Genomic DNA, 13,255 nt, shown 5'->3' on the forward strand with positions numbered 1-13,255 from the left:
ATACTGAAAATGACAAAAACAACACAATTACTTAAACTTTATATATAGATTTATATCTATATATATATATTTAAAAAATACTAAAAATAACACACAACAACTAAATTCATGTTTAAAAAAATACTGAAAATGCCAAAAACAACACAATTACTTAAACTTTAAAACAAAAAATTAATATAAACTATATAGATACATATTTTAAATAGTCTAAAAATGACAAAACAACATAATTACTAAAAGTTTAAACAAAAATTCACAGAAACGTTATATATAATAAAAAAACACTAAAAATCACAAACACAGCACATAAAACTTTAAAATAAAAATTCATAAAACTATATAGACACATAAAAAAAAAACTACTAGAAATGACACACAAACACACAACACAATTATTAAATCTTTAAAATGAAAACAGAAAATGTAAAAATAAAATAACTAATACAATCTAATTAATACAAATATTAAAAAGCTAATAGTATCTAAAATAACGTATTTATAAATCAAACCCAGATGGGAAGTTCAACAAAAGTCGTTGAGTGTGGTGAAATTTAATTATCATCAAACCACAAAAAGACTAATGCTCAGGAAAAACATCTGTCTAAATGTAAGATTAAGTCTTAAGTAAATGAAGTCTAACGTTTTAGAATTTAATTATTTCAGATGTGCAATTCCCTTGTGTTTTGATGCACCTTCACAATTACACATTATTTTCTTTCCTAACTGAATGCGTTAACAAGGAATAAAATATGAGATTTATTACAAAGAAACATTTAATAGACTAACAGCCCTAATATTTTTAAACATTAGGCAGTATGTATTTAAAGTAAAATGGAAAGCTATTTAAACCCATTTGAACCTAATAACAAAAAATATTTTCAAGCAAAACAAGTGAATATTTAATAACTGGCATTTTCTTGGGAAATCATGAATCAGTTAATTATTCACAGCAAGAGCTGGAACATGTATTAGGAAAGTAAATGGGGTGAAAAATGACTTCATGTCAACATTAAGTAGCTATGCAAGCAGGGTTACACTTCTCGTAAGGTTTTTAAGAGCCTCACCTGTCATAGTCTCCATTACAGAGAGCGCGCACCGGGATGGTGAAGGGCTGCCACACGGGGTTCAAAGTATTCTTTATCACCTCTGTTTTGTGACAGATAGTGAACCTACAAAAGTCAAATCAAAAAGGAAATCTTAGTTAAAGGCTTGTTATGATACCTGTATGCTTTTCTTTGAAAACGAACACCAACCGAATAACATCAGTAAAAGTGGTTAACATCAAGAGCAGCTCATGGCGGGCATGAAGAGCCTCTCAGGTTTCGCAACACTACCATAACCCTCTGTCATCAGTCAAGTGAACTAACACTTATGGATAATTTTGCCTTTTATGGGGTTTTATGTTCAGTCTAGATTAGAAACATTTAGCTAATACCATGTCCTAACCAGGCACAAAGTGATAAAAAAGAAGCAATAAAGCCTCTCTCGACCAGGCTTCTTCTTTCAGGACAGCTGGCAAAAAGATTCAACCATGTCAGTCAACACAAAGCAGGACATTTTGTTCATTGTTTGATTTCTGTTTAATAGTTTTGAGCTGGACTGATCAGCTATGAAACCCAATAGCTGTGTATTAAACCCAAAATACATTGTGGACAATATGAAACCACCGGTCTTCCAGGCAAAAAGTGTAGTTTTTAAAATATTTTTAAACTTCTTATTCTGACATAAAAGGTCTTTAAAGGTGTATTTTGGGCCATTATTCTTTGGCACAGTATGTGTCAAACTAACTAAAAAGGAAAGCAAAATACAGCTTCATCAAGTCTGTTCTCTCTGTGCATTTCAAAGTAAAGCAAGCACTTCGTTCAGGCGATCAGCACATGATCCCATGTTTTCCGTACCTCAGAACGGCTCAGTTCGCAGTGAATGCAGTGAACTTGTTTATTGCACGTGCTGTTAGTTTACAGCCAGTTGTGCTTTATTTTCGCGGCAGATGATTAGCATTTCACTAGATTTAAACTGAGATGTTTTTGTAAGCCTGTTTTCACTGAATATGAAGTTTTCTGTCAAAATAAAAGCTCTACTGTCATTAAAAGTGCGGTAGGAATTGCTGACAGCTAGCGGTTTAGATGGGTAATGTTACTGCAGTCTAAATTCAAAATATCTCTTTCAAGTGTGGAAATTACGAAAGAAGTATTGTAATTTCTCTACTGTAGTGTAAAGCAAAGAATAATATACCTATAATATTCATTTCTATTTATTTTGCAGTGCAATTGTTTTAAAATATATGGCTATTACTGTCATTGTTGTTATAATAATTATTATATTCTAATTTGTTTGGCTTCCTAAAACACAAGTGTGAATGCAATTTAGACTGAGACAGTATATCACAAATAAAAAGACGGTTGAGTCCCAATTCACAGATTTTTTTCTGACTTAAAGGAGGAGTTCACTTTCAGAGCAAAAATGTACAGATAATGTACTCACCCCCTTGTCATAGAAAATGTTCACGTCTTTCTTTCACATAATTTTTTTTTCACCAGAAAAGAAAATTATGTGGCCCTCTCAGAAAAAAAGTTTGGGGACCCCTGCTCTAAACGATCACAGGCGAGGAAAGAAGGGTCTTATCTAGCAAAACGATGGGTTATTTTCTAAAAAAAAAAAAAAAAAAAAAAAATTATATTCTTTTTAACCTCAAATGCTCATCTTGTCTAGCTCGGCAAGACAAGCGTTTGAGATTAAAAAGTATATAAACTGTACATTTATTTTAGAAAATAACCAATTGTTTCAGTAGATGAGACCCTTCTTCCTCGGGTGGGATTGTTTAGAGCCCTTTGAAGCTGCATTTAAACTGCATTTTGCAATTTCAAACTTGGCGGCACCATCATATCTATTACATGGAGAGAAATCCTGAAATGTTTTCCTCAGAAAACTATTTCTTTAAGACTGAAGATAGAAAGACGTGAACATCTTGGATGACAAATGGGTGAGTACATTATCTGTAACTCTTTGTTTTGGAAGTGAACTATTCCTTTAAATAAAATATTAATTAATTTAGGTTACCTGACAAAAGCACATGTTGCATCATGCCTGGTTGACCCAAAAAGGAAAATTTGCTGACAGTGTACTCAACCCTGAGGCCATCCAAGATGTAGATGAGTTTATTTCTTCATCAGAGAACAGATTTGGAGAAATGCACTGCAATGGATCCTCTGTAGTAAATGGGTGCTGTCAGAATGAGAGTCCAAACAGCTGATAAAAACATCACAATAATCCACAAGTAATCCACAAGTAATTTATTTTATACTAAGTAAGGTTCAAGTCTATTAACATATGTGACCCTGGACCACAAAACCTTAAGTATCTTAAGTAACATGAGTTTATTTGTAGCAATAGCCAAATAAAATATAAATTATATCAAAACTTAATTTTTGATTAGTAATTTGCATTGCTAACTTCATTTGGACAAATTTAAAGGTGATTTTCTCAATATTTTGATTTTTTTTTTTGCACCTCAGATTCCAGATTTTCAAATAGTTGTAACTCGGCCCAATATTTTCCTATCCTAACAAACCATACATCAATGGAAATCATCTTAATTGAGCTTTTTATATTATGTATAAATCTCAAATTACAAAAATTGGCCCTTACTACTGGTTTTGTGGTCTATGGTTACATATTTACTGACAAATCGCTCAAGACTTACTGATATAAAAATTGTAATTAAACTTTATTTGGAGTATTACTTGTGCACAATGCACATTTCTTAATACTAAGCCTAAAATGTCTTTTAATGTCAATGTTGATGAGGATTGTATGATCTTTAAATAATATCAGTCTTTAAATGCAAAATATTTCAATTTAACCTAAAGTATACTTGCATTAGTTGCACTTTAGCGCAATCAAATATACTCAAGTATATCTTTAGTTGGACTTCAGCACTACTTCTGCACAATTGAAGTGTATTAAGTACAATATTTGTTGTTTCAATTTAGCAAACTTTAAATATACCAGTTTAAGCACAACTGGAGGGTATTTTTGTTAAGTACATAATATGTAAATGTATTTGTAGTATATGTAGTTTAAATACATTTTAGTATATTTATTTTTCACTAGGGTCCTTCAAACTATGTCTTCCAGCTAAATATGAGTCCTCCATTCATAATTTTGCTTTCTAAAAATCTGTCTCAGTTGAATCAGAAGACAAATATGTACAGATCAAGCACTGTTTACAACTGAAAACAGTCCTAAACAAATATGTTGGTGGATTTTGTTGAGACTTTTTTTACAATTTTTATTCATTATAGACTCATATTTTGACCAGAAGTGACAGTTTAAAGTTAAAGTTCTGTAATGATGGACTTATTCTTACAAACACACAGATTTTCAGTCAAAAGACATTAACTGATGGACTGGGGTTGTGTGAATTACTTGTGGATGATTGTAATGTTTTCATCAGCTGTTTGGACAGCACCCATTCGCTGAGGATCCACTGGTGAGTATCGATGAAGAAACAAAGTAATCGGAACTCTTAAAAATAAAAGTGCTTTAAAAGGTTCTTAAGAGCGATGCCATAGAACAGGGATCATCAAATCTGGACCTCGAGATCCATTTTCCTGCAGAGTTTAGCTCTTACCCTAATCAAACACACCTGAGCATGCTAATCAAGGTCTTCAGGATCATTAGAGGATAACAGGTAGGTGAGTGTGATCAGGGTTGGAGCTAAACTCTGAAGCGCATTGGACCTCCAGGGTAAGATTTGGGGAACCCTGCCATAGAAGAACCATTTTTGGTTCCACAAAGAACCATTCAGTCAAAGGTTCTTTAAGGCAGTGGTTCTCAATCCTGGTCCTGGAGGACCCCTGCTCTGCACATTTTGCATGTCTCTCTTATTTAAACACACCTGATTGAGATCTTCAGCTTGTTAGTTCAGTTCATGGATCTACTAATGAGCTGATGATCTCAATCAGGTGTGTTAAATAAGGGAGACATGCAAAATGTGCAGAGCAGGGGTCCCCCAGGACCAGGATTGAGAACCACTGCTTTAAGGAACCATCTCTTTCTTACCTTTTTATAATCTGAAAAACCTTATTTTACCACAAAGAACCTTTTGTGAAACAGAACGGTTCTTCAGATGTTAAAGGTTCTTTATGGAACAAATTAGATGAAAAAGGTTCTTCTATGGCATCATGAAGCACCTTTATTTTTAGTAGTGTACATCTTGAACTATCATTTCTGGGAGAACTATTTCTTTAAGACGATGTTTATTAGTAACATGAAGCTCAATGAATACTCATACTCACGTGCCGTCTTCATTGCTGCGGTAAAACACCAGGAAGGGATCAGACTTCCCGAAGAAATCCTTCTTATCCAACTTGTTAGCACAGAGTTGCATGGTTGCAATGTCCTGTCATAAAACACTTGATTACAATGGGATAGATGGGAATAGAATATTCCCAAACACAAACAAGGTGCACAAACAAGCAAACAAAACCCATGCACCCCCGACATAGAGTCTTCAATACTGGCACTATTTCATCCAACAATGACTTTTAATCGGCAGCTTCAGTTAACATCTCTCCGGAGCAGGAGTTCAGGACACAACAAAGGCAAAATACTAGGACAAGAAATCAATTCCACAGAGAGGACGCACTCGTATTAGAGGAGAACAGCAATTGGTTCATACATATTAATGCTGAGCAGAGGTCTCCGGTGTTTAGCTATTTACTGGTGCTGTTCTCTTCAGAATACCAGATCTCTGGGGAGACCCTCAAGACCAGGAGGGAAGTCACACATGCAACAGATTTAATTGGATCTTGATAGAGAGAGAATGTCTAGGGAGCACTCGAGGAACTACGGTCCGGCTGTCACGCTGGACAGATAGCTCATCTGCCTTTTAAAACGGCCATCTCTCTTGGGGAGACTGAAGCTGTATTTGAGGTGAACTGTCATGGATTTCTGCCAAACACTCTCTGTAGCTACATGCTATTACAAGGACACAGAGGGACGAAATTGAATATATATACATAATTTCTGTCATCTGAAATGATATTTATGTGGCTTTATGGACTGGCCCAAGGCACTGAAACTGTCAAATTGGGAGTGGAATGACTGAAAAGAGATGGACGGTTTAAAACAGTTATTAACATGGACAGGGCAAAATAGTGAGCCAAATACTAAACTTGGCATGATCTTGCAGTCTTGTGTTGATTGCCAAGTCTACAAGGGTTTAGGATTAAATGTGTGTGGAGGAATCTCACAAAATATCACACCAAAATCAAACCAGTTATCTTGTACATCATGACCCAAGCCCTACATAAATAAAGATACACTATTGTTATTATAGTTTGAGGTCAGTATAATGTAACATTTCACAAAAGCTGCATTTATTTGATCAAAAATACAGTAATGGTACAGTAAAAATACAGTAATGATGTCAAATATTATTTCAACTTAAAACAATTGTTTTGTACTTTTATTTATTTTAAATCATCAATCTAATATGCTGATTTGCTGCTCAAAAATTTTTAGAAAACTTGCTTAATATTTATGCGAAACCATAATATATTTTTTTCAGGAGTCCTTAATGAATAAAGTTCAAAAGAACAGGATTTATTTGAAATAGATTTTTTTTATAAACAATTTCTTTACTGTCCTCGTTGTTCAGTTTTCAGTACAAAAAAATCCTACTGACCCTAAACTTTGGTAGTGTATACTGTACATAATAATTATAATTTCTGTAAAACATATTTTTATTGTATTATTTTAAACCAACATATAGTTAAAGTGCCACAAATACCTTCCATGATGTATAAATACTTTAAAACTATGTATAAATTACTTTAATTTTTAATTATTTTTACTTTTAATTATTATTATTATTATTATTATTATTATTATTATTATTATTATTATTATTATAGAAATAATGTCAATTAAATGTGCAACAAATCCAAATAAAATAAAATAAAAATAACTTTAAAAAAATATGCAAAAGAAATCTTAATGGTCCTACAAGCTTCCATACCATTAAGCAAATTATACTTTTCTCTTTTTTGTTTTTTATCAATATGCATAAATTTAAGTGCAATAAAATAAAATAAAATAAAATAAAATAAAATAAAATAAAATAAAATAAAAACTTAATGGTCCTACAAGCTTCTATATCATTAAGCAATATGTAATGTTAACATAAATTAAAGTATTACAATTCCAATATATCAAAACCTTAAAGCTGAATAAATAAGCTTTCCATTGAAAAAATCGCCCTTTACATTTTCCAAATGAAATTCTTAGCAATGCATATTACCACTCAAAAATTAATTTTGGATATATTTATGGTAGGAAATTTACAAAATATCTTCATGGAACTTAACTAAACTACTTAATATCCTAATCATTTTTGGCATAAAAGAAAAATCAATCATTTTGACCCATACAATATATTTTTGGCTATTGCTCAAAATATATCCAAGCTACTTACGATGTGGTCCAGGGTGTGTGAAGATTGGGCAAGAAAATGTGCTAATAACCATAAAAAAGTCTTGATATTGACATTTTCCCTGTGGTAAAATATCACATGTGCTTGAAAGTTTTCATAAGATTCATTTGTTCACTCTTCAGCGACTACAGAGAGATCCATGGTGGATTAAACTTGGTAAATCTAGATATTCATTCCTTTTTCTGTCTCTCTGTGCCTAATCTTAGCAAAAAGAAAACCTTCACCTCTGATATTTAAATACAATGCCTTAGGCATTCAGCTTGATGAAAGACTGCAGAGTCAAACTAAGTGTGTGTGCATGAGGATAGTTTTGTACTGACCCGACAATTGCTGAGTTCCTCAGCTGTGAAGATAATGCTCCCGCATTTCTTCCCAGGAATGCCCCTTGAGAAAAGACAGATAAATGCTTTTAAACTTTCAATAAAATGTGGGGTAACGTTTTTAAAGACAAGAGTTCAAGTCAACCCCTCGTGAAGACTGCCACAGTTATAAGCGCACCGCAAGCCCACTCAAAATCAGAACAAATAAGACGACTCCATTTTGGTGTGCTTTTTACAGAGTTGCTTGAGCGCTTTTTGCTGCTAAGAGCTTTCTGCAGAACAATTCGATTGCACTGGCGGTAATGGTGGGCCACTTCAGTCGCTGAATAGCCCACATCGAACCTCTGAAAAGAACATGATTCACCTGAAAAGAGGGAAAGTGTTGGGAATGAGGGGGAAAAGGTGATGAGGGTTAGCTAGAAAAAAGATTAAAGGCTGAGGGTGAGGACTGAAATACTGTGTGAGGGACAAGAGAGAGAGGGGGAGAGAGGAAGAAGCAAAAATGAAGTGATGGAACATTACAAATGCATAGACAGATCGATTTTGGGAGTCAACAAATGAAGTTTGCAAAACCATTCTGATTGCATGAACTGAGTGAAAGAGGAAATTATTTTTATTTATTTATTTCTTGCTTAGCTGTTTTGTGAATTGGAGCAGGAACTGTGCTAATTATATATATTTAAAAATATTAAATGCAAAAGAAGTCTTACAAGCTTCCATATTTTAATCAAAATGTATTTTTTATACATACATAGGCTCCATAAATGAAGTGATTGAACATTACAAACGCAAAGACAGACACTCAACGCACATCGATTTTGGTGTCAAAAAAATTACGTTCGCAAAACCATTCTGATTGCATGAACTGACATAATTTTCAGTGAAAGAGGAAGTTTTTTATTTATTTATTTTTTTGCATAGCTGTTAAATGAATTAGGGCAGGAACTGTGCTAATTATATAATTATATTTAAAAAAAAATCAATGCAAAAGAAATCTTACAAGCTTCCATACTTAAGCAAAATGTATTTTTTTTTATACATACATAAATACATACATACATACGGTGGTGTGAAAAAGTGTTGGCCCCCTTAATGATTGTTTTATTTTTTTGCATGTTTGTCACACTTTTAATGTTTCAGATCATCAAACAAATTTAAATATTAATCAAAGATAACACAAGTAAACATAACATGCAGTTTTTAAATGAAGGGATTTTTTTATAAAGGGAAAAAAAATCCAAACACACATGGCCCTGTGTGAAAAAGTGTTTGCCACCCCTTTTAAAACATAACTGTGGTTTATCACACCTAATGCTGCGTTCCAGGCAGGTTTTTTAGCTCGTAAATCACGACTTCAAATCACGACTCACGACTTTGCAGCATTCCAAGCAAGTCACCCCAAACTGCCTGAGCGCATTGATTATTATTACATTATTATTAATTTGTTTGCAACGTTATATTGTCCTAAAGTCTATTTTTTTTACTGTGTACCACTTGCATAAACACCGCACCCGTAGGTGCTGACATAAGTGTTTTCGCGGGCTGTCACGTCAGAACTCGGAACTGGGAGTACATCGATCTAGTACGAGTTCACGAGTGAGAAGTCACGGGTTTGACTGCCGTTCGGGTGCACTTTCACGGGTAGAAGGTCGGAAAAACACGAGTAACGCGGCATAAGTTTCTCTAGCCATACCTGTTCGCAATCAAGAAATCACTTATATAGGACCTGCCTGACAAAGTGAAACAGACCAAAAGATCCTCAAAAGCTACACATCATGTTGAGATGCAAAGAAATTTAGGAACGAATGAGAAAGAAAGTAATTGAGATCTATCAGTGTGGAAAAGGTTATAAAGCTATTTCTAAAGCTTTGGGACTCCAGCGAACCACAGTGAGAGCCATTATCCACAAATGGTGAAAACATGGAACAGTGGTGAACCTTCCCAGGACCAAAAATACCTCAAGAGTGCAGCGACGACTCATCCAAGAGGTCACAAAAGAACCCACAACAACATCTAAAGAACTGCAGGCCTCTCTTGCCTCAGTTAAGGTCAGTGTTCATGACTGCACCAATGGCCTGCATGGCAGAGTTCCAAGACGAAAATTGCTACTGAGCAAAAAGAACATAAAGGCTCGTCTCAGTTTTGCCAGAACACATCTTGATGATCCCCAAGACTTTTGGGAAAATATTCTGTGGACTGATGAGACAAAAGTTGAACTTTTTGAAAGGTGTGTGTCCCATTACATCTGGCGTAAAAAGTAACACAGCATTTCAGAAAAAGAACATTATACCAACAGTAAAATATGCTGGTTAAAATTTTTTTTGCTGCTTATGGACCTGGAAGACTTGCTGTGATAAATTGAACCATGAATTCTGCTGTCTACCAAAAAATCCTGAAGGACAATGTCCGGCCATCTGTTCGTGACCTTCAAGCTGAAGCGAACTTGGGTTCTGCAGCAGGACAATGATCCAAAACACACCAGCAAATCCACTTCTAAATAGCTGAAGAAAAACAAAATGAAGACTTTGGAGTGGCCTAGTCAAAGTCCTGACCTGAATCCTAATGAGATGCTATGGCATGACCTTAAAAAGGCGGTTCATGCTTGAAAACCCTCCAGTGTGGCTGAATTACAACAATTCTGCCATGATGATTAGGCCAAAATTCCTGCACAGCACTGTAACAGACTCATTGCAAGTTATCGCAAATGCTTGATTGCAGTTGTTGCTGCTAAGGGTGGCCCAACCAGTTATTAAGTTTAGGGGGCAAACACTTTTTTTTTTTTACACAGGGCCATGTGGGTTTGGATTTTGTTTTCCCTTCATAATGAAAAAACTTCATTCATAAACTGCATGTTGTGTTATCTTTGATTAATATTTAAAATTGTTTGATGATCTGAAACATTAAAGTGTGATATGGAAAAAAAATAAAAAATCAGGAAGGGAAAGAGGAAATTAATTGATTTAAAATAATTATGATTCTTTTTTGGCTCACCAAGGCTGCATTTTTAGATAAAAAAATCTATTAAAAACAGCAATAATAAAATTTACACTGCTGTTCTAATGTTTTGGATTGGTACGAGTTTTAATTTTATTTTAAAAAGTCTCTAATTCTCAACAAAGTTGCATTTATTTGATCAAAAATACAGAAAAAAACTGTAATATTATTAAATATTATTGTGATTTATAATAACATTTTTTATTTTATTTTAATATAGTTCAAAATATCGTTTATTTCTGTAATGAAATGCTGAATTTTCACCAGCCATTACTGATGTCTTCAGTGTCACAAGATCCTTCAAAAATCATTCTAATATGCTGAATAATTATCAATGTTGAAAACAGTTGTGCTGCTTACCAAAAAATATTAAGTGTTTTTTGGATTTGTGATACATTTTTGATGAATAAAAATGAAAAAGAACAGCATTTATTCAAAACAATTTTTTTTTCTAATCACTTTTTATCAGTTTAACACATCCTTGCTGAATGAAAGAAAAAATAATAATAAATGCTGTCCTTTTTAACATTTTATTCATCAAAGCTCCAGAAAAAAATTATCACAGGTTCCAAAAAAAGCAAAACTGTCCAACACTGACATTAAATCAACATATTAGAATGATTTCTGAAGGATAATTTGACGCTGAAGACTGCAGTAATGATGCTGAAAATTCAGCTTTGCATCACAGGAATAAATTATATTTTCAAGTATATTAAAATAGAAAACCACTATTTTAAATTGCAAGAATATTTCACAATATCACAATTTTTTCTGCATTTTAATCAAATACATGCAGCCTTGATGAGCAAAAAAGACTGTAAAAAAACTTTTAAAAAAATTACTGTTCCCAAACTTTTGAACGGCAGTGTATATTTTAAGAAATTAAAGTAGAAAGAGCTTTTACATTGTAATATTTCTGAGTTTTGTTGTTTTTTATTGTGTTTTTGATCAAAGAAATATAGCCTTGGTGAGCATAAGAGACCTCTTTCAAAAATATTCATTATTCCAAGCTTTTGACTGGTATATACATAAGGTATAAAATGATGCAAAAATTAAGCTTCTTTTTTAAGATTAAGACTCTTTTTTGCTCATCGAGGCTCCCTTTATTAAAACAAAAATGTATTAAAAACAGTAATAATGTGAAATATTATGACAATTTAAAATAATAGTTTTCTATTTTAATATACTTTAAAATATAATTTATTTCTAGGATGAAATGCTGACTTTTCACCAGGAATTACTGCAGTCTTCAGTGTCACATGACTCTTCAGAAATCATTCTAATATGCTGATTTATTATCAATGTTGGAAACAGTTGTGCTGCTTAATAATAATAAATGGTGATACTTTTTTTAGGATTCTTTGATGAATAAAAGCATTTATTGAAAATAGATACCTTTTCTAACAATGTAAATCTTTGTTATCACTTTTTATCAATGCAACACTGCAGAGTGCAGTAATGATGCAGAAAAATCAGATTTGCATCACAGAAATAAATTATACTTTAAAGTATATTGAAATAGAAAACCACTATTTTAAATTGCAATAATATTTCACAATATTAAATTTTTTCTGTATTTTTTATAAAATAAATGCAGCCTTGATGAGCAGAGAAGACTTTTAAAAAAACTTTTTAAAAATGACTGATCCCAAACTTTTGAATGGCAGTGTATATTTTAAGAAATTAAAGTAGAAAGAGCTTTTACGTTGTAATGTTTCTGAGTTTTGTTGTTTTTATTGTATTTTTGATCAAAGAAATATAGCCTTGGTGAGCATTAAAAAATAATTATTATTCCAAACTGGAAAAATTTGACTGGTACATCCATAAGGAATTGATGGGTTTGTGAAAACCAAGTGGTGAAAATTAGAGCTTGGAGACATCATCTGGAAAGGAAAACAATGAATCCTTCAAAAATAACACTAGGAACAACCATTAAGAAGGCAAACAGAGTACGTTTTGATTTCACGCTGACTGTAAGTGGACATGAGGCTTATGCACAAACTGTATCCAATCGCATACAGAGTCTGGATAGCCCAGTATATTTGTCATAAAATTATAAAATGAGATGATTGATTCCAGCTCCAAAGATTTGTCTCCATGGCCACAGACTCTCTTTCATCATTTTTAAACCCCATTCTAAGTGGTCTCATGCCATCTTTGCATTTGATTGGATAAAACCGGATTCCCATGGGAACAAATATCACCGCAACAGCTGAGTGGCAGGTTAGCCTGATACTTTGGTTCAGCCTTTGACCCTGCATCTATTCACACACACACACACACACACACACACATACGTGCATAAACTCACAAACCTGCTGACCACCTGCAGGCTAGAAATCCAGTTAAAGCTCAATAATGCCAAATAGGAATTTAGACTGAAGGACATCTAAGACAGGGAAGCGTCCCACCACGCGTCTCATTTCCCCCCTCCTGAGACACA

General features: G+C 33.4%; 1 protein-coding gene across 1 annotated transcript in view; it reads right to left on the bottom strand.

Annotated features, from left to right (window-relative positions):
• Positions 1-13,255, bottom strand: part of cpne9 (copine family member IX) — a 67,590-nt gene that overhangs the window by 21,581 nt on the left and 32,754 nt on the right. The window contains exons 8-10 of the mRNA XM_073823123.1: positions 7,819-7,882; positions 5,301-5,404; positions 1,065-1,169 (exon numbers count right to left, since the gene is read on the bottom strand). Coding sequence (XP_073679224.1) covers positions 1,065-1,169; positions 5,301-5,404; positions 7,819-7,882 — 273 coding nt within the window. The remainder of the gene's footprint in view (positions 1-1,064; positions 1,170-5,300; positions 5,405-7,818; positions 7,883-13,255) is intronic.

Source organism: Garra rufa, chromosome 18, assembly GCF_049309525.1.
Source record: "Garra rufa chromosome 18, GarRuf1.0, whole genome shotgun sequence".
Taxonomy (NCBI): domain Eukaryota; kingdom Metazoa; phylum Chordata; class Actinopteri; order Cypriniformes; family Cyprinidae; genus Garra; species Garra rufa.